At 40.4% G+C, this 23,401-nt stretch overlaps 2 protein-coding genes across 5 annotated transcripts in view; one reads left to right on the forward strand and one right to left on the reverse strand.

The window, feature by feature from the left end:
* The window catches only part of BBS5 (Bardet-Biedl syndrome 5 protein), a 25,505-nt gene extending 14,840 nt beyond the window's left edge, over positions 1–10,665 (reverse strand). The window contains exon 1 of one of the 3 annotated variants that reach the window (XM_068388708.1): positions 4,097–4,425. In XM_068388708.1, the coding sequence (XP_068244809.1) occupies positions 4,097–4,143 (47 nt within the window). In that variant the 5' untranslated portion in view covers positions 4,144–4,425. Of the gene's footprint in view, positions 1–4,096; positions 4,426–10,563 lie in introns of those variants that run through there. The other 2 variants (XM_068388707.1, XM_068388706.1) reach the window with 2 other exon arrangements.
* The window catches only part of Cmpk (cytidine/uridine monophosphate kinase Dak1), a 68,945-nt gene continuing 56,115 nt past the window's right edge, over positions 10,572–23,401 (forward strand). Inside the window, exon 1 of one of the 2 annotated variants that reach the window (XM_068388709.1) lies at positions 10,572–10,708. The gene's annotated coding sequence lies outside the window, so the exon portion shown is untranslated. Of the gene's footprint in view, positions 10,709–10,897; positions 11,052–23,401 lie in introns of those variants that run through there. The other variant, XM_068388710.1, reaches the window with a different exon arrangement.

Genomic DNA, 23,401 nt, shown 5'->3' on the forward strand with positions numbered 1-23,401 from the left:
CTAATAAAGTTCGAGATCTAGGTGTATTTCTTGACTGCAACATGTCTCTAAATGCCCAAATAAATAATGTAATAAAAACTGCCGGTTATCATCTAGGAAATATTGGGTTTATAAAAAAAGTACCTGGACGAAAATTCTGTAAAAAAAAAAAAAAACTTGTGATAAACTGTGTTATTACCAGGATTGACTACTGCAACTCTATCTACTACAATTTACCAAAAGTGCAACTTAAGAAATTACAAAACATAATAAACAGAGGAGCAAGATTGATAAAAGCGTCCCAACTAGAGAAAGGATCACCCCTATACTAATTGATTTACACTGGCTGCCGATTAAAGCGAAGATTGAATTTAAAATATGTACAATAACCCACCAAGTTAAAAGAACCGGGCGTCCAAAATACTTAAGAGAAATTGCAACATATTGCGCAGCCAACAAATCGTGTCGACACGAGAATAGTTACAGATGGCTTCAAACTGTTGGAACCTAGATATATGTCTACTTTAGGCTCTAGAGCCTTTAAATATGTGGCCCCGAGACTATATAATAAGCTCCCACGAAACAGTCGAATGATTGAAGACGTTAAGGCTTTCAAGAGGAAACTGGAGACTTTCTTATTTCATGAGTCTTTTGTCAGTGACGATTTAACAGTAAATGAAGAATACGAGACATGAAACGTTAAATACTCTGAACGAATAAGGTAAAACGACAGTGGAGGTCCTGTAGAGAGTGGGGTTCCCCTGCTGTATGGGACCGGAAAAGCAGCCATCAAAGTAAAGTAAGTAAGCATATTTCCATCACACCAATCACCTCACCCATGCTTTTGCAACCTTGAACTCATTCAATATACCGTATTTCCCGTCTCATAAGAGGCTACAAGTGGTAAGACGCACCCTTTAATTAGCAAGGCAGTTAAAAAAAATGAGGATTTTAAAAACTTCTTAGCGGAAATCCCTAGTCGGCAACTCTAGCGTGATTATTGCCTGGCACAGAAACTTTTCTTATTTTGTGTGTATTATGAAATGTTTAATTTAATATTAATTAGCTATATGCCGATTATCCGAATTTGATTACATATTCATAAAAGAAACCACTAAACCAGTCACAGTTTCCACCACAACTACATATCTAGTCATAGTGTTTGGTGCTTCAAGTGTTTACGTAAAAGCAACGTTGCCAAAGGTTCATAAAATTTTGTTAAAGAGGTAAAATTCTAGTAACATCTCCAAAATTCCTCATACAGCCAATAAATTTTCACACAAAATGTAATTATTGATTAAAGAAATCTAGAAATTCTTTTAGGTGGAATAATTTTGCTACTGTTTATGTGATTCTTCGTCTGGTTACTTTTCTGCTAACTTGGTAATACTGCACTCAACTAACAGAATTTTTTTCCAAGGTCGTATTCAGCAACTATCTGTTTGAATTATTTCGGAACTGAGGCAGCCAAGTCATTATCAATATATTGCTTTATTACACAATCTCAATAAAATATGAGAAAATAGATATATACCGCATAAACAACTATTATGTCACAGCGTCGTCTGCTACAGTTTGGATGTTTGCATGTAAAGGGGGTTGGCGAGTCATCAGCTGATTACCAAAAAAAAAAAAAAAAAAAAAAATAATAATAATAATTTGCTACTGTAATTCATTAAATGAAGGGCAATGTAAAAATAAATGAATTCATTACATATGAATAAGTTTGAGTGCTTGTATGTCAATAGTTGGGTGTTTGAGGGGTGTCAAACTCCCCCATACATCTTTTCCTTAAGTGCTAAGACGCAGGGTGATTTTGGGGGGCATTTACCTCTAAACCAACAAATTTTCTGTAAGAACCTTGCTAAAATCAGTGCTTTAATTCCCTTTTTGAATTCTTATTCTCTTTCACATTCTTAACCGTACTTGTTATACTCTTTTATACATGATCATTTTGGTTTCTTCGTTGTTAAATTTCAAATGCAAAAATCTTGTTCTTCCTTACGTCAATATTTCATTCCTTTATCAAACTGCGTACTGTTTATATTCATAATTTCTCCCTTATCATACACATAAACAAATCCCCAAATAGTCATTGTTTGTGATATAAATTATAGGTAATTATTATACTTTAATACTGACCACGGATTGCTTGCCAGAACAGAGGAGCAATGAGATAATGTTTATTTGTGAGCAAAGCCAGCCATGGCAAAGCAAAGACCATTTGAGGGACATGATATAAATTATAAGTACTGGTGATACTTTAATAGTAACCCACACCTATAATCATCAGTAAGCATGTGAAGCACATCAATGTACCACTTGCCAGAATGGAGGAGCAATGAGATTCATGTTTATTTGCATGCAAAGAAAGCTCCAGAGAAGCAAAGACCAATTAAAGGACGTAATATGAATTACAGGTAATAAGGATACTTTAATATTAACTACACATATGGTGTGCACAGCACATCTATATACCACTTGCCATGATAGAGGAACAATGAGATAAATGTTTATTTGCGAGCAAAGCACGCCACAGCAGAGCAAAGACCATTTAAGGGACGTGGTATGAATTATAGGTAATTATGATACTGTACTGTATTTTAATAGTGATTCACACAGATAGTAAGCAGCACTTCCATGTACTGCTTGCCTGAACAGAGAAGCAATGAGATGACATTTATCCACGAGCAAAGTCAGCCAAGGTGGAGCAAATACCATTTGAAGGACATGATATAAATTATAACTAATTACAATACGGTACAATAATAGTGACTCCTACGGATGGCATGCGAAGCACTTCCATGTAAGTCTATCACTTGTCAGAACAGAGTATTGATGAAATAATATCTATTTGTGAGTGAAGCGAACCACAGCGATGCAAAGACCATTTCAGGGGTATAATATAATTCATAAGTAATTGCGATACTTAATTAGTGACTCACGTGAATGGTGTATGACATACTTCCTAATATCGCTTGCCAGAATTGAGGGGTAAAGAGGATACTGTAGTGTCCATTTGCGAGTGAAGCAATCCACAGTAGAGCAAAGACCATTTGAGGGATGTGATATAAATTATAGGTAATCATGATACTTTAGTAGTGACCCATGCAGAGAACATGCACAGTACATCAATGTACTGCTTGCCAAAAAGAGGAACAATTAGATATTTATTTACAAGCGAAGCCAGCCACGGAAAGCAAAGAGCAGTCAAGGGACATTATATAAGTTATATGTAATTGTGATACTTTAACAGTGACCCAAGCTGATGGTATGCAAAGCACGATCTATGTATTACTATGGGCAATGACTTAATGTTTATATGCGAGCGGAGCAAGTCACGGCAGAGAAAAGACCATCTGAGGCATGTAATATGAATCATATGTAATTATGATACTTTAATTTCCTTGAACTTGATGGATTCTTTTATTTTCCCACTGGTTATCTTATGTGTATTATGAATAAACTGATTTCTGATGTTTCCTAACACAAAACCCATGTTTTTTGCTAGGACCTCGCATAACTGTTACTATATAGGGGGTATGGTGATTTGAGTTCATATTCATGGTCAGAAATGAAACATGGTGGCCGAAGTGGTAACATCCCTGACTGGTGAACGCCAGACTGGGGTCTGAGTCATGCTCAAACTCATTAGTTTCTTTGGTCACTACAACCTTACCATTCTTGTGAGCTAAGGAGGGGGGGGGGGAAGCCATTGCCTGGTCTTTCTTGGTCCTAGCTTGGGTGGAGTGAACTGATCATATTTATATATGGTCAGTCTCTGGGTCATTGTCCTGCTCGATAGGGCAATGTCACTGTTCCTTGCCCCTACCATTCACGAGTGGCCTTTAAACCTTTTAAACTTTTAACAATTATATATGGTTCGTGCATTTGGCTAGAATTTAAATTATCATATAATTTGTTACTTTAAGGGCTGCTTTCCTGATCCTATCACTCATGGGAACCAAACACGCTGCAGGACCTACATGATCAGTTCATCATATACATTCTCAAGTATTTTGTCTATCACACCTGCTATTCTATTTAACAGCTGATGAACACTATGATGAAACCGAAATAAGACTAAAGAAAAGATAAATTAAACGAAGATACTTACTGAGGTGTTATGTCAAACCGAACGTCTCTGTCTTCCCAAACTATCATCTTGACTTACGTTCTGACTATGGCTTACACGAGACAAATCGTGAGATTTCCTGTCCTCGGAAAACTGATTTTACTCTCTCACTGCATCACAAATTGTCCTTAATATTAACGAAATCATTTCGTGTAGTCATAATAGAAAGTCAAGGCCTTTGGAACAATAATAGAATAACTTTTTTTCTACAGCACACTTGGGCTCCAGTATCTATGCCATCTCTGGTATGCTCTGTAAAGTTTGTTTACATCTACCGTTGCTATGGTTACCAGGTTCAAGGTCGAAGTATATCCTTTGGAACGGCGCCTCTTAGCGATCTTGAAATGTCACTTCGTTTTTAAATTGTTTTTCTTTTGTTAGTATTTTGCCTTTGTCTCCATATCTGATATGAAATTTCTTTCTTATTTTCTATATTTCTTTCACTGACTATTGATTATCCTTTAAGATATGTCTCACTTTTTTTCTGTTTTTATTTTTACTTTATCTTATTCATCACATTTGCTTCTGAGGAGTAATAGATGCCATAACAACTTTATTGTGTATCTTCAAATAAGCGTTTACCAGATCTTTAATTTCATTTCAAATTCGGTTAATTTATTTTTTTTTTTTTTTTTTTACAAAGTGAGAATATCTAATAGGCTACGATATGTTTCATTAAAAGTAAAGGCTATAATGTCATCCATTTATAGTTTATTCATATAACGCATTAACAATTACAACTAACGGATATTAACAACATATATTACGTTAACAAATTAGAAAGAGCTATTAGAGATAGCACAGAGTTGTCTCAATCATTAGTTCATCTTCTTAACTGTTATTTGATGTCTCTATAAAGCATTTTTTTTTTTGTAATCCACTCATAAAATTCTGCGGCTTAATCTTATAAAATTAGATAAATGATTGATACAGTAAATTCATGCAACTTACTATATTACAAACACACACATACTCGTGCATATATTTATATATATATATATATATATATATATATATATATATATATATATATATGTGTGTGTGTGTGTATATATATATATATATATATATATATATATATATATATATATATATATATATATATATATATATATATATATATATATACATATACATATATATATATATATATATATATATATATATATATATATATATATATATACATATATATATATATATATATATATATATATATATATGCGTAAAAATCACAAGGAAACGTGATGCTCAGATGCAGAACCACAGGGAATATGAAAAGATGAAATATAAGATTAAGTCCTGACTAGTTTCGTGATACTTCTTCAGAGGACTGATTTATTGAGAGAGGTTTCTTTACATTTTATAGGGACAGTAAACGTACGAACATACATATAGAGACATATAGAACAATGACGCTCCCATACCAGTTACCTGAGCTGTGATCAGGTGTTTACTGGGCGGAGATCAAACCTCATTAGACACCTGCCAAAAAGGGTCATTTCTGGTGACCGGTAAATTCTTGTTTTGACTTTCAATACAATTTCTTTATATCAATAACGGTAGCCTAATCCATATAAATACATAAGCAAAACTATATGTATATATAAAACACATCTATTTATAAATATATACAAAGACATATACATACGTATACACAGACAGGCATTCATATACACACATGCATAGTACATACATAGACATATACATACGTGTACACATACTGGTATACATATACACACATACATAGACTTGCACATACATGTTTTTACACATGATTAACATGTATATATATTTATGCACAAAAACCTTATTACCATAAACATACAATTACGTATATATCAGTACTTATATCTAGCATAACACTATATACTGCCAACGTATTGGAAAGAAACATCATAGAGTCCAGTTTCATAAAAGAAACCTTTGAAAACAACTTGAATATTGGACATGGAATGTATAAACTCGACGCCTTTATGTGTAAAGAGATTTGCAAGCTATATAAAAAAAACTTAACCACTTAATGTAGAAGTGAATGTATCGTGAATAATTAACGTCACTGTGAAATTAATATTTAGACCTAAGCTTATCATTCACTGATGGGTACAATTATTTCATATATTATGCATAAGTACGTTGGCACTATATAGTGTTATGATAAATATAAGTGCTGATATATACGTAATTGTATGTTTATGGTAATAAGGTTGTATGTGCATGAATATATATACATGTTAATCATGTGTAAAAACATGTATGTGCAAGTCTATGTATGTGTGTATATGTATACCAGTATGTGTACACGTATGTATATGTCTATATATGTACTATGCATGTGTGTATATGAATGCCTGTCTGTGTATACGTATGTATATGTCTTTGTATATATTTATATATAGATGTGTTTTATATATACATATAGTTTTGCTTATGTATTTATATGGATTAGGCTACCGTTATTGATATAAAGAAATTGTATTGAAAGTCAAAACAAGAATTTACCGGTCACCAGAAATGACCCTTTTTGGCAGGTGTCTAATGAGGTTTGATCTCCGCCCAGTAAACACCTGATCACAGCTCAGGTAACTGGTATGGGAGTGTCATTGTTCTGTAAGCCTCTATATGTATGTTCGTACGTTTACTGTCCCTATAAAATGTAAAGAAACCTCTCTCAATAAATCAGTCCTCTGAAGAAGTATCACGAAACTAGTCAGGACTTAATCTTATATTTCATATTTTCATTTTCCCTGTGGTTCTGCATCTGAGCATCAAGTTTCCCTGTGATTTTTACGCGCAAACACACACACACACACACACACACACACACATATATATATATATATATATATATATATATATATATATATATATATATATATATATATATATACATATATATATATATATATATATATATATATATATATATATATATATATATATATATATATATATGACCAAGGAGGGCCAGGCAATGGCTGCTGATGACTCACCAGATAGACCTATAGGCTCCACCAAACCCCCCATCCTTAGCTCACAAAGATTGTAAGGGTACAGCAACTAAAAAAACTAACGAGTTTAACGGGGACTCACACCCAAGTCTGGCGTTCACCAATCAGGGACGTTACCACATCGGCCACAACAGCCCTATGTGCACTATATGCATATGCACCTATAATAAGAGCACCTGCCAAAAGAGCATAGGCCTAATTTCCTAAATCCTACACGAGAGAGTGACCTGTGCAAAACCTACAGGAAGAGTAGATTTGCAAGGACACTACATTCTACTACCCATGACACCAAGGGCGAGCCAACCAGAATGTCTTGAAGGAGTTATGGGGACCAGTTTTAATACAATTGCAGAAATAAGTCACATCAGAACTAGTTGATATAAAATACTGCGCCACCTGCCATACAGGCATTGATTTCTCCTAAGTAAAATAATGTAAAATAAGATATAGTAAAAAAGCAAATTGATAAGGATGTAAGAGAGAGAGAGAGCCTGTTGGGGATTTCTCATTTCTTAACATCCTAATATATCTGATGTTTGATCCTTGTTTGGCTTTGTTCATTAATTGCTATCAGTTATTACCATGGAACCTACCTACCATGGTCCAATTCTGGCTTTTTTCACCATCAAGGTGACAGGAGAGGCCGAGGAAGCAATGTTTGCAAATATATAAATGCATTGAGGCTGATCTCATATATTGCGACTCTTTAGCTGTGGTAAGCAGCTATTTTAGGAGGACACTCCAAAATCAAACCAATGTTCTCTAGTCCTGGATAGTGACATAGCCTCTGTACCATGATATTCCGCTGTCTTAGGGTAGAGTTTTCTTGCTTGAGGGTACACTCGGGCACACTTTTCTATATTATTTCTCCTCCTCCTGCTTTTTTAAAAGTTTTTATAGTCGATATATGGAAGATCTGTGTTTATTGTTGTTACTGTTCTTAAAATAATTTATATTTTTCATTACTTCTCTTGTAGTTTATTTACTTATTTCATCTCCTCACTGAGCTATTTTTCCTGTTGGAGCCCTTGGGCTTGTAGCATCGTGCTTTTCCGACTAGGGTTGTAGCTTAGCAAGTAATAATAATAATAATTGATCAACAGATAGGCTGTATGAAGATAACAGCTCCTATTGATATAGTCTACAGGTTGTCTAGAGTACAGTAAATCCTGTAGCCTACAGTCAAGTCAACCTCAATGCTTCGTGGGGTACCGTAATGCGCATTGGCCAGAGGGGAACAGATTTAAAATTTTAGGGGGCCAAGGTGTCACACATGATATACAGTTTCTATCTCAACGGAAGGACCAGAAACATATTCTTTCCTGGTAGCTGCTTGAATATCCATTTAAAAAACTTTATATATTTTCTTATATAATAATATTTTTCACACATGAAAAATAAGGTTCTAGGTTCTTCGTTGCTCACCCCACAACACTATGATCATGGGCACACTACTAGATAGGCGCGACGCACTGCAATCTGCAGGAAGTTCATTGTAATCAAATTAGTAACTTTCTACGCAGTTTTTCTTCCAACTTTCAGAGACTGTCTAATATACAGGACAACTTCTTTAATTGGTTGGTGATTCTAATATCCTTAATTCTATGCTACTGCTTCTAAATTTTCTTAATTCTCTACAAATAAACAAATGCTCTGTTATACCATCTGCCTCTCTGCACAAATCACAAAACCTATGATTTCCATTCATGTTTCTATAATTTCTTTTAAGTCTATCATATTCAACCCTGTCTCCATTACTATGATAGATTCTTTTGAGTTAAGTTCATCCATGTAATCTGTTCTGGCATTACCATGTACAAACCTCAATTAGGTCTTTTGTGCTTTCTTTTCTTCTATTTTTCTTTTAATTTCATTTGTCACGTTATATTTTGGTATGCCAGGGGAAATGTCCACATATTGGAATTAATCCATGTGTTGAGATTATATATTCTTTTACAATAGCTGTGGGTTTGACCTTCGTTTTTCCTCCAATTACTCACAGTAAAAAATCCCTATTGGCCCAGCTCTCTTAACTCTTGGCAAGTAACTACGATACTCGATACTTAATTCCTATGCCAGATGCGTACTATCTCCCAGGTAGCAATTGGGCAATGCTATTAAGAGGAATAGAGAACAATAACTGGATCAATGGAGAAATTAAAGGATATATATGATCTGCATAGAGTTCTCTTGGTTGAAGGTACACTCAGGCACACTATTCTATCTAATTTCTCCTCTTGTTTTGTTAAAGTTTTTATAATTTATTTATGAAATATTCAATTGAATGTTATAACTGTTCTTAAAATATTTTATTTTTCCTTGTTTCCTTTCCTCACTGGGGTATTTTCCCTATTGGGGCTCATGGGCTTATAGCATCCTGCTTTTCCAACTTGGGTTGTAGCTTATCAAGTAATAATAATAATAATAATAATAATAATAATAATAATAATAATAATAATAATAATAATAATAATAATAATAATAATATGTCAAGCTGTTTACATGTATAAGGTACAAAATGTTGTAATCGGTCAAGTGTCATTTCTGACGGTTTCTTGACCCACAACCCAAGAACAGTAAGGAAGTCTTTTCTAGTTCATGTCCATTACAGTTACAATTTTACCAGTACAATCTGCTTCAACACTGGCTGGCCTATAGCCACCTTGATGACAGTTACAATCAAAGAGAGTAAAGGCTGTCTTTGATTAAAATAATGTTAAACCTTCTTGACAGTTTATAGCTAAAGAATATCGTTTCTGTTTATTTTTTTATTCTGATTTCGATGAATCCACACGTTTAGGCCTACTTGTATTTTTTTCCCTGAAACTTCCCACACCTTTCTTAGTTTCTATATTTCCCCGATTTTACTAATTTGCTGATTGATTGATTGATTTGAAGTTCTCTGGCATCCTGACATCGAAGGTCATTGAAGCCGAGGGTTTAAAAGATACTAATTTCCTAAAAGCTAGTTTCATGACCGGGCATATTTTAGCTTGTTTCTTAATTAAGTTGTGTTTTAGTGGTTTTTATATAAATGATAGCAAAACTAAATAGTTATTTTTAAATTGTTTCTAACCACATATATATAATTCTGAATTTTGCAACTGTGTATGAAGCAGCAACAGAATTATATTCTTTATTGATTTCCGCTCTTCGCTCAACAGACAAGAATCTTGTTGTCTGACGTTTTTGTAACATTAGCCTGTCAAAACCTATAATAGCTTGCCATGGTCATTGATCTGAATGTTATTGTCATTAAATATACATTTTAAAAATGCCAAAAAAAAAAAATCCAAAATCAATCAATCAATATAAAACGATCAGTCTCATTATTTCGTGCATGAGGGCAGTTGATAGGATATTCAATAGATAATTGATTAGTGTTGTCATAAAACTGAACTATATATCGATTAAATAATTAAACAGCACAACAGTTACCTTGAAAACCGACTTTTTCTAGCCTTTCCCTGCTCTGTTAAAGGGCCGCTATACAGTACAACTGTATATAACGGAAGTACAGACGGTCAGACCGCAGAAGCTCTCTCCATAGAGTAGTGACATTTCGTTTAAGGTCGAGTCCCAGGTGAAGTAAATGTGTCGTGTTTTCAGCCTTTATCCAGTGTTTATCATTAGTTTAACTGTTTTTAAAACAACCATATTTCTCTTTCTGAAACACTGCAAGACCGTGCACTGTAATTAATGTCCTTTAGACTCGGCATTGGGAGTAAATTAAGCTAAATTAGGCCTTCCTCTGAAATCACTCTGGGACCCCCTGTTCGGTGTACGTGGTGTGTCCGGCATTCCGTTAGCTGCATTTAGAGTGACTCTAACCTTTGCAACCTTTAGATTTCCTTAATAGATAATTTAAATCAACGTTAAAACTACTTTTGGTGTGTCATAAGGTTCTCCACAATTCCTTACACCAAGTAAGTACAATTTATTTAGGCAAGGCTATCATTGACATCTTAGAGTTCATCGTACTTTACCGTATAATTTCCGGAAAATTTTTCCTTTCCGAACTAAATATTGGTGTTATAAATATCATTATCAATTGATTATGACTTTCTGTTTTACAAGAAATATACAGTTATAGTAGAGATAGAGACAACTAGCAAAGACAGAAAATAATCTATAACAAAATGAGAAATTGCTGAATAGTTGAGTAGCCTAATGAGAAGGAATATTTGTATGATCATGTAAATTTGAGTTAGGTTAAGTTGGAATGTCTTTGGGGTGTGTGTATGATAGCGGACACCTTCCGGTATGATGACGGCCGACTGAAAATACGTCGGGGAGATGTCAGTATAAGCTGGGTTCGTAGGGGGACATTAGGACCCCTGTTAGGTAGGGAATAAGAATACGGCAATGTAAGGGGTAACGCCCCCCCTCTTAGGTAGGGACTAAGAATACGGCAATGTAAGGGGGGTTAACAACCCCCCTGTTAGGTATTGACTAAGAATATAGCAATGTAATGGAAGTAACGCCCCCCGATAGGTAGGGACTAGGAATGCAGAAATGAAGGGGGTTAACGGCCCCCTTTTCCCGTAAGGTAGGGCCACGGCTTGTTGGTTAGGTTAGGTAAGGGCGTTCAAGTTAGGTCGGGTTTTTGTGTAGAGGTTTTGTAGAACAAAAAACACAGATTTTGTAGTACAGCGGCCACGTCATACGAATGAACAGAAAACGTGAAGAAATTCCTGTTTTCTTTGCACACGGGAGGACCTGGTCATTGATCTACAGAGGCTCCATGTCTTACATTAGGAACCAGCCTCGGGGATAGGGAAGGTTAATTTTACGCCAACCATTTTTATCCAAGCTTAACTATTCCGTAGTTTTACCTCTAACCCAATTTGAGATGCTGTACCATAATCTGAATTTGACCTGTATCTATTCCTTTCCTACCATTATCCGTACATTAAGGGGTTGGTTAAATGGTGCTCTCCTCTTCTCTACATATCATCCTTCACCTTATTTCGCCATCTAATTCTATTCCTCTCTTGATCTTTTTGTGGCGGGATGTTGCAAGGACAACCCCCACACCCTGAATCACACTTACTGACAATGGTCTCCACAAAACAAACTTTCCCCTTACGTAATCTACAACCAGACTCTTGGACAAAAGGACAAAACAAAACAAAACATAACCTTAAAACTATAATTCTTAAACCTTAAAATAAATCATAAACCATCAACATTCAAAATAAATACTTTAAACCAATCAAAACTTAACACTTTAAACTAATCAAAACTTAACACTATAAGATAAATAAAACTAAATATATAATTAACAAAAAAACCTTTCCGCAATCCAATAAATCCTAACGAAACTTAAAACTAACCGCAACCCAAACATGAAAACACAAAACACATATATTACGAGTTCAACACCAAAATTTGTATGCTCATATATATTATTTGCAACACAGTCGTTCACAAACTGCCGAACTGTCTTTCACGGCACAACCCTCAATCTGTGATTAACAGGTTAAACTGTATGGCAAGTTGCCACCACTGCCTCCCTAATCGGGGTCGTAATCATCATCGTCATCATCCTTATCATCATTATCATCATCAATAGCAGCAATCAAAGTAAACAGGCCAGGTCATCGACAATCGTTAATCCAAAAAAAAAGCAGTCTAAATATGATCAGTTCCAGGCCAGGTCATCAACAGTAATCCACTTTCTAGAAATTTAGTCACTCCAAAGGAGGAATCGCAGCCTGCCAAAATAAAAAAGAAAAACACTTACGAACACTTCTAGCTAACTGAACTATCGCACTATAATCAAAGATAAATAATAAATTGTTCCTATCATTCACAATCACGACAAGCAAAGATAAACAAAACTGTACTTACTTTGAAAATCAAAAACCACTTCCACGCTGGTCAGAAAAATATAAATGTAATCCAGCTCTCACACAACTGCCTTATGCTGCAGTCAAATAAAAAAAGCATTCGCTCCGAAACATTCACCACTGTCGTAACCTAACTAAAAAATGTAAACAAACAATCTCATTTGTACCAACAGTCTTTCTCACCCCCCAACGATCATTCTCTAACTACCACTTGCTCTTCGGCGCACACCGCAGTCACACAAACACACAAACACACACTCAAACACACACTCAAACACACACACACTCTCGCGCGATCTAGAAAAACTAAAGCAAATGAAATTCTCTCTCTCTCTCTCTCTCTCTCTCTCTCTCTCTCTCTCTCTCTCTCTCTCTCTCTCTCTGGATTTGGCAAAACCAAAAATAAAATAAAACAAAAAATAAATCCTCCACATTCCTCGCCCCTTACTTTGCCAAATCCTTCTCACACAACACTTACATTATTTTTTTTTTCATAACCCAGTCGCAGTCGGGAACGGGACCTCTACTCAGAGTAACTGGGCCCCCACATACTCTCTCATTCACTTCTTCCTTATGACAACCATTCACTACATTAACACTATTCCTATCTAAATCCCTATCATCTAATATATCATGTACAATCATATCTACCTCGTTCTCATCTGGCCCTATAATTACACTCATTTCTGTAAACAGTTCATCCATTTCATCAAAAACATTCTCAACTTTAGCAAAAGATTCATTCATACTACTAATCATTCTCCTGTCTCTCATTCTTGCGTTATTCATTTTTCCTTTTACATCATCTAACGAAAAGCCACACACACTATAAGTATCATTCATACTCAGCCATGATTCATCTGTATTAACACATTTATCTTCCATACACACTTGCACATTTACACCCTTGTCATACTTATTTCTATTCTCACTTTTACTTATAAAATTTTCCCTTTTTTCATCCTTACGTAAAACTTTCAAACGCCTCTTTTTCCTATATTCAACTAACACTAATTGTTTATTTTCCAGCCCTAACTTTTTATGCATACTAGATTCATACTTGCTCATTTCTAACCAATTATTCATCCCATTCTCACAAACATTGATCCTATTCCTTCCACACACACAGGAGGACTCACCCAGCTGAACCCTCTCACACTCTAGTTTCCCGAACATCCTAGCTGACTTACTCCCTTCTTCCTACATACTCTAGCTACATGCCCATCTGCACCACATTCAGTACACTTACCCCGCGGCTCCTTGCACATTCTAGCATAATGACCATCCTTACCACAATTACCACAAATCACATTCATACGATTACTCCTACATCCACTTGCTACGTGCCCAGTCATACCACACCGATAACACTTAATCACTTTCTCTTTCTTACAGTCGCTAATACGATGCCCTGTCTCTCCACACCCGAAACATGCTCCTAATGCCCATCTACATTCATTCTTCTTATGACCTTCCTTTCCACACCTATAACACTTTTCATTACGGACACGACTATCTGACATACCTCGATGCGCACTAACACTCCTATCCCTATTGCGCCAATTACCCTGCCTAAATCCTTCATTTGTCCTTACAGGTATTCCCACATTACTCGCCCTAACACTCCTATCTACTACATTATCAGCTACCCTCATTGGTCCTCTCAAAATTGCATCCTTATAACTACCAAATTCTATTACACTTTCTTCCATTCCAGTTCTTACACTCACAGATTTACTTTCTTTCATGCACCGATCTAACTCATAATCCTCAACTATCTCTAGTATATCATCCCATGTCAATCTCTCTTGCGTCCACCTCATTTTCTCTTTGCGTTTCAAATTAATAAATTCACACACATTCTCAGGTACTGTTGCCAAAAACTTCCTCATTAACTCCTTATTCTCATTTATGCCTTCATCCCCATACTTCTTCCTAGCTAACGTTTCCAACCTACATACGTACATTGATATAGCTTCTCCTGCATTCATCCTTGCCTCATCAAAATCATTCTTACGCTTATACTTAACACTCCCTTTCATACGTTTTACCTGCTCAATTATTCTCGTTTTCACACTTTCATAATCAACGTCCCCTACACTCATTATCACTCCATACATCGTCAACAAATACCCAGTCAAATATTCTCCTAACTCCCTAGCCCAAACTCTTTTACTATCACCATACTTATCCTGACAATACCTCTCATACTCCTTGAAAAAATCATTTACATCCCTACTGCTATGCTCATTGAACCTTTCACACCGAGGTACCTCTCTCATAAACACAGTCTTACACACATCACGTTCATTCTCACTGCTATCATCACTGTCTACTCCCTTGTTACCTTCTTCCTCATTCGAATATAATGAATCCACTTCCACACTTAAATTCCTATCCTTAACCATTCCTTTCTTACCCTTTTTCTTACTTACCACTTTCACCCATTCACGATCGTCCTTGCTATCAGCCTGATACTTTTTCTTCCCTTTCTTCACATCACTTTTACCTTTCCTTTCATCTTTCCTCTCCCCTTTCTGTTCATCCTTACTATGCCTAATTCCCTTATCTTCAATATCACCATCACTATTACTACTATCACTATCACTTCCTTTCCCATTATCACCTACCTTAACCTTCTCTTTCACTACCAACCCATTACCCGAAGCTGAGGACACTCCTCCGACTGCACCTTCACCCATTATAGTTTTCATCATCCCCATGACTTGCCCCATCATATCTTCCATTCGTTTCTCCATTCGTTCTTCATTCTCTCGCATCCTCATCTCAACACATTCTTCCACTCTCTCTACTGTCCCCTTTAACTCCCTAAGCTCCTTCTGCATCGCCGCATTCTCCCAGTTCAACCTCTCATTCTCTATTAGCAACCTCTCCTCACGCTCCTTACTCAGCCGCAATTCCTCCTTCAGTAACTTGTTCTGCTCTTCCATTTTTCATCAACCTTATATCTAATATCTTATCCTATCAGTCCTTCGTCCAAGAGTCCAGCTATCAGTCCCGCCTGAGCAGTCCCTGTTCGGGCGCCAAAATAATGTGGCGGGATGTTGCAAGGACAACCCCCACACCCTGAATCACACTTACTGACAATGGTCTCCACAAAACAAACTTTCCCCTTACGTAATCTACAACCAGACTCTTGGACAAAAGGACAAAACAAAACAAAACATAACCTTAAAACTATAATTCTTAAACCTTAAAATAAATCATAAACCATCAACATTCAAAATAAATACTTTAAACCAATCAAAACTTAACACTTTAAACTAATCAAAACTTAACACTATAAGATAAATAAAACTAAATATATAATTAACAAAAAAACCTTTCCGCAATCCAATAAATCCTAACGAAACTTAAAACTAACCGCAACCCAAACATGAAAACACAAAACACATATATTACGAGTTCAACACCAAAATTTGTATGCTCATATATATTATTTGCAACACAGTCGTTCACAAACTGCCGAACTGTCTTTCACGGCACAACCCTCAATCTGTGATTAACAGGTTAAACTGTATGGCAAGTTGCCACCACTGCCTCCCTAATCGGGGTCGTAATCATCATCGTCATCATCCTTATCATCATTATCATCATCAATAGCAGCAATCAAAGTAAACAGGCCAGGTCATCGACAATCGTTAATCCAAAAAAAAAGCAGTCTAAATATGATCAGTTCCAGGCCAGGTCATCAACAGTAATCCACTTTCTAGAAATTTAGTCACTCCAAAGGAGGAATCGCAGCCTGCCAAAATAAAAAAGAAAAACACTTACGAACACTTCTAGCTAACTGAACTATCGCACTATAATCAAAGATAAATAATAAATTGTTCCTATCATTCACAATCACGACAAGCAAAGATAAACAAAACTGTACTTACTTTGAAAATCAAAAACCACTTCCACGCTGGTCAGAAAAATATAAATGTAATCCAGCTCTCACACAACTGCCTTATGCTGCAGTCAAATAAAAAAAGCATTCGCTCCGAAACATTCACCACTGTCGTAACCTAACTAAAAAATGTAAACAAACAATCTCATTTGTACCAACAGTCTTTCTCACCCCCCAACGATCATTCTCTAACTACCACTTGCTCTTCGGCGCACACCGCAGTCACACAAACACACAAACACACACTCAAACACACACTCAAACACACACACACTCTCGCGCGATCTAGAAAAACTAAAGCAAATGAAATTCTCTCTCTCTCTCTCTCTCTCTCTCTCTCTCTCTCTCTCTCTCTCTCTCTCTCTCTCTCTCTCTCTCTCTCTCTCTGGATTTGGCAAAACCAAAAATAAAATAAAACAAAAAATAAATCCTCCACATTTTCTCCTTAACAGGTTCATCTTGAGCCCGCCTTACTCCCTCTGCACCATCTATCCTTGTCCACACCATCTCAGTCGTGACTTTGCAACTCTTTAATAGACCTGCCATTCTTCTCATTTCATCATCATTAATAGATCTGCCATTCTTCTTTTGTTCCGTAACTGGAATACAAACCACGCTATTTATTAGGGGTTATACTTTCGGCGGAGCTGAAATGGCGTGCCAATAAAATTTAGTGAGGGTTAACTACCCACACCGCTAGTTAGCGGGGGGTAGGGGGTTAGCTTGCTACCACTCCCGTTCACATACCTGTGATTTACCTCACTTTACATTTGGCTCGGATGGAGAGCGGTTGTATCCGCTCTTCCTCCTCGCCTATTCTGGACTGCCATTAATTTTTGTCTTTTAACTTACTTTTTTTATACATGTATATATATGAAAACATTCTTAATGTTTACTGTATGTATATATATATGCTTATCGAAATGTGATAAGTTCCCTTTTCAGTGTTTGTGCTACGCCGCTGTTAGTCCTTGGACTTCGGTCCTGGACTCTTCCGTGGACCTTTTACGGTCACCATCATGGATGTTTGCCCTTCCAAAGGGCTCATCCCAGTTTCTGGTTGTCCTGCCGACCTACCAGCGCTACCTTACGCTACAGTTAGTCCTTGGACTTCGGTCCTTGACTCTTCTGAGGATCACCAGCTCCCTCCTGCAAGCATTATCATGCGCACCATTGCTTCCGCGCGCGCGTGCCAACAGTCTTCCATGAGCATGAGCACGCACGCCAACGGTCTTCCGCACGTGCACGCTCCAGCTGTCTTCCGCGCACGCGCCAATGGTCTCCCGCGTGCGCTCATCAATGGTCTTCCGCGCCCGCCAATGCACCCACCCTTGCGCAACCAGTCACACGCTTCGGCGCATTCTAGGGAGACTGCACAAAACTACACAGTGCCTTACTGCGCGCCTGCTCACTGCCAATGCGCTAACTCTTCACAAAGAACCAGCGCTTGCCAGTTAGTGCTCTTCTGCGCATTCACCGGAAATTGTGCTTCAGCAGAAACTGAGCACCAGCATCATCCTGTGTGTCATCGCACCAGTACTCTCCTGCACACTTGCACAATAGGCAGAAAAAGGGAATAAAACTTTTTGGACAGGTCACCATTGCCCCATTCCTCTCCCCGCAAATGCATAACATGGCCTCCGGGAAAAGAGGAAAGAGGCTTTACAGAAGGATTCAAGATCCTGAAGATTCCATCTTCTAAGGGGAATCAAAACTGGGAGTCCTTGGTCCCTGTTTCTTCTGAAGTTTCTTTTTCCTTGACAGACCACCCTCAGCAAACAAGAAAGCATCAACAGACTAATCTCTAAATCACTGTTAGCTGATGGCTAGTTCACGGTTTGCTGATCGCTAGCTCGCCGATCACCAGATCACCAATTTCTACCTCAGCTTGATCATTGACCTCTAGTCCCTCCAATGACTAACGATCTCCGATTGCTAGTGTTCCAATCACCGATTTCTAGTCAATAATCAGTCATCAGCTTGCTGATCAGGCAGCTCATCTTTCTTCGATCATTGAACTCAGCTCGCTGATCTCTGACCAGCCCATCGTCAGCTTGCTGATCTCTGACCAGCCCATCCTCAGCTTGCTGATCTCTGACCAACCAGGAGGGACCATAGTCAGCTTGCTGATCTCTAGCTCACCGATCACTGGTCCGCAATCGATCGCTGATCATCAATGACTTATCATCACCAACTGACTATCATTAAACCATTCTGCTGTCTCTCAGAGCTCTCAAAGCAGATTACCAACTCATTGGCTGACTGACCAGACAGCCTTCATCTGCCTGTCAGTTACCATCCTCAGCTCAGACTGCCGATTCACCGATCATCGGCAATTCGCCAGCAGTTCGTGACTCGGACTTACTAGTCAACCTCTGCCCGTAGTTCCCTTGATCAGAAGGTATGCAACATACTTCTCGCTACTGGCCGTTCGTCATCACACTAAAGTGATCGGCAAACGATCGACAACCCTCATCAACGGCTTGTCGACATGGGACTACTTGCGAGCACTCTCCAATTGCACAGTAACCACGACACCCAACCGTTAACCATTGATTAACACTTGCCAGATTGATTCTATTCTAAGGAATAGCATCAATCCCATCAGGGCGCATGGTAGTGCTAAGCGTTGCCTTCCTTCTGTTAGTTAAAGGATTCTCTCTCAGGGAAGAATTCTTACACACGGTATCGGGTCTAATCCTTTATGCCACGAGTCAAGACCCCAGCGTCAACAATCTCCCATGCAAAAGGATCCGCAAGGAGCTGTCCCTTTGGGTCGATGTCCACACCATTTTGGGGTTCGAACAAGGGCTAAGACCTCAGGTCTTCATTTGCACACTGGACCTAAAGGACATATACTTCCGGGCCCAAACCATCCATCTAGGAAGGTTGGAAGATTCAGTCTAGAGAAACAAGAAACTCCAGTTCAGGGCACTGTGCTTCGGTCTTTCCACTACACCCATCCTGGTCTCACAGGATCAGCTTCTGTCTCCTCTGTTTTGGGACGACTGACTGACCTTAGCAGACTCAGTGGCAACCTTGCATTAGCACCGGAACTAATGAAGTCTTTTTACCAAGATCCAGTGATCAAGGTAAACCTGCGGAAGTTTTCTCTACTTCCCTCCCAGAAGACTGGTGTATCTGGGAATGATTCTAGACACCAATCTTCGCAAACTTTCTCAAAACGAGAAGAACTCCCATCCCAGAGTGACTTGAGTCTGACTGGAATCAAGCCCGCGATCCCCCAGACATTCTGACCCCCATGGGACCAGAAGTTTGGACAAACCTTCTCATCCTTCCACACCCCTCGGACTTGATGCTGTGCATAGAACACATCAAAAGAAGAGAGGAGGGACCATAATGCTGCACCACACGACCTCAACCCTCTGGACAGAGTTCGAAAGTGCCTTCACTTAAATCTCTTAAGAGATTAAGGCCAACTTTCCAGTCCTTCAGTAGCCTCATCGGTTCCTAACAGACCATTGTGATGTGATGGGCGACAGTACCACACACCACATAGAGGTTCCCATTGGCAAGCAAGAAGGAACTTGCTCTTAGCCTGTTCCCATCTAACAGTATAAACACTTAAGATGGAACGTTCATGTCGGCGGTCGAGACGGACCCTCACACCTTATGTCCGTATTGCCGAGGTCAACGGTGTGAAAGGGATAAAAACTCTAGTGAGTGCAGGGAGTGGTCTACCTCCCAGTGGGAGAGGTTTGCCCGGCGGCGTAAGAAGAAGTTTAAGCGTGACCTTTCTCCTTTAAGGGCTGCCTTGAAGAAGGAAGGTTCCAAGGACTCTTCTTCCGTTGCCCGAACCTCCTCTTAAGCTCCCACTCGATCGGTCTCTCGTGAGAGGCCGTCGAGTGGTAGCGTAGGCCATTCTTTAGTTTCCCAACCTCGGGGTTCGGGAGAGGGCGTTGCCTCCCATAGCGAGGCAGCTCCCCCTCCTCCTCCTGGGGAGGGCATTAATTTTGTTGGTGACCATGTTGCTAACGATGATCTTTTACAGCTTTGGGCTTCCTTGGGGCTTAAGGGCTCGCCCTCCAGGGAAGCCCTGTTTGACCTGATCCAGTTGGGTGCAGCTGTCAAACAGTCGCCGGTAATAGCAGAGGTAGATCCTCTGTCTATTGTCGACGTTGTTGTGGCAGAAGCTTCTGAAGTGTCGGGTCAAATCCCTGCTGCTGTTGCGGATGTTGCTGAAGGATCAGTTCCCTCCTCCGAACATCCTTCAGGGGAGGCGCTGAGTCCAACAGTCTCTCCTGCTGGTGTTTCTCCCCCTCGGGGGAGTGCACTGACAGAGACTCCTCTTCGGAGGACCGACAATGGTGTTGCTGTGCCTCGAGGTCGTCTTCGCCGTAAGGCTCGCCCTCCTCTTCGCCGTAGAGGCCTTCCTTCTCCTTACAAGGGAGTTAGGAGGCGCCTCTTCGGATCTTCGCCTTCGACGTCCCCCGCAGAGGATCCTCTTCGACGAGAGCAGACCGTTGCAGCTGCATCGCTAGACCTCTCTGCAGATCGTTCGCGATCTCTGACGCCTGCTAGACCTTCCAGCCTTCCATCTCCGTTCCTGGACGCAGATGTGCAGTGGGCGCCAACGTAACCCGTTCTCCAACGGGCACCGGTCCCTTCGGGGCAAAAGGGCTTATCCCACAATGTGGGTAAGTCCCTTAAGTCCCAGGTTTTACCTGCGCGCCCACGATCTAGTAGTGCGCAAGCACTCTCCTGTTGACCAGACTTTTACTGATTCAACGCGCAGACGATCTCCTGCTGAGTCTCGCCGTAGATCTCCTGCTCGCCAGTGCTCTCCTATTCTACAGAGACCTCCTGTGCGCCAGCGCTCTCCAGCTCCCCAGCGCACATCTGTTCCTGCTGAGCGCCCACGATCACCTGCTTGTCAGCGCACAACTGCGCGCCCTGTTCCTGATGTGCGCCAACGTTCGCACGCGCGCCCACAATCTACGGATCTGGGCGCAGGCAAGGACATTGTTCCTTCGCTTCCTCGCCGACGTTCGCCTACACGCCCTCAGAGCTCGCCCACGCGCCAGCCATCGTGCGCACTCACCTGTGCGCACTTCTAAGGCAGTACGAGTTCCCGCGCGCCCACGAGATGTCTCCTGAGCCTGCCCACGAGCGCTCGCCTTTGCGCGCAACCTCGCCATCTGGTCCTGCGCCCCAGCTAGTACCTTCTGAACGCGCAACTGCGTGCCAACGATTCCTGCACGCCAGCAATCTCCTACGTGCCCGCGTGATCCCTCGCCTGCGCGCAAGCGCTCTCCAACGTGCCCACGCGCCCACGCTCCAGATCACCACAGGTCTCCGACACGCCCACGCGATAACTCGCCATCGCTCGCCAACGCGCCATCGCTCGCCAACGCGCCATCGCTCGCCAATGCGCCATCGCTCGCCAACGCGCCATCGCTCGCCAACGAGCCATCGATCGCCTACACACCACCGATCGCCTACGCACCATCGTTCTCCCGACCGCCAGTGCTCGCCTTTACAACTGCGCGCCCATGCTCACCTTCGCCTGCGCGCCCACTCGCCCGCGCCTTCATCTCTGCGCGCTAGCCCCCCAACGTTCGCCCGCGCGCGAACCAGCGATTTTACTATCGCGCCATTCCAGCGCTTCCCGCCGGGTTTCGCAGTGCGCCCAACCTTGCGAGTCTTCGGGTACGCGTGCTTCCAGATCATCGTCCTCACGATCTCCACCCCGTAAGCGCAGAGCTGCGCACGTCCAGGAGCAGGAAGAATCTTTGGAGAGGTCTAGGCAACATTCTTCTTTTCAGGCAGGCCCCGTGGTTTCCACTCCTAAGGATCAGCTGATCCCCTTCCCTCCAGCGGGAGTTGCTGACACTGCGTCTGTCAGCCATCAGCCTTGGTTCGGGTCCCTGATCAAAGCGGTCGTGCAGGCTATGAAGCCGGCCCTCGCTGATCTAGGACTGAAACCAACGGCAGCCTCGTCCCCGCTGAAGAGAAGGAGAGGAGTGGACTTCGTGGTGACTTCTCCTTGGGTTAAGCTGGCTCCCAAGAAGTCCGGCAGGAAGGCCCCTTCCCCCTCGCAGACACTTTCTCCTTCCCCTGTGGACAAAGCCTTTCCGTCCTCAGGAGAATCCAGCGAGGTGAGGCATTCTCCCACGGCACCAATGGGAGGAACCCCACCTCGAGGAAGAGAACCGTCTCGCGTGGAGAGGAGCCCCCTGACTTCTTTGCTTGAGTCCTGTATCCCTCCCAGGAGGGAGCCTAAAGACTCGAAGACTGCTCCTAAGTCTTCATCCCGGATTCGACCAGAGCCAGCAAGACCCCAGGAGAATGTCCACGTGTCTCCCCAAGTAGAGCTACTGGGGACAGGAGACCTTGCTGCCAGTCCACAAGGAGGAGAGCAGCACGAGTCGGAGCATGCCTTCTGGCAGGTCCTGAGTCTAATGAGGCAACTCAATGGATTCAAGGACCCCGAGACCGCCCCCTGCGAAGGCAAGGATACGGTCTTGGACCAGGTCTACGGTACCCAGAA

Source organism: Palaemon carinicauda, chromosome 15 (assembly GCF_036898095.1).
Source record: "Palaemon carinicauda isolate YSFRI2023 chromosome 15, ASM3689809v2, whole genome shotgun sequence".
NCBI lineage: Eukaryota > Metazoa > Arthropoda > Malacostraca > Decapoda > Palaemonidae > Palaemon > Palaemon carinicauda.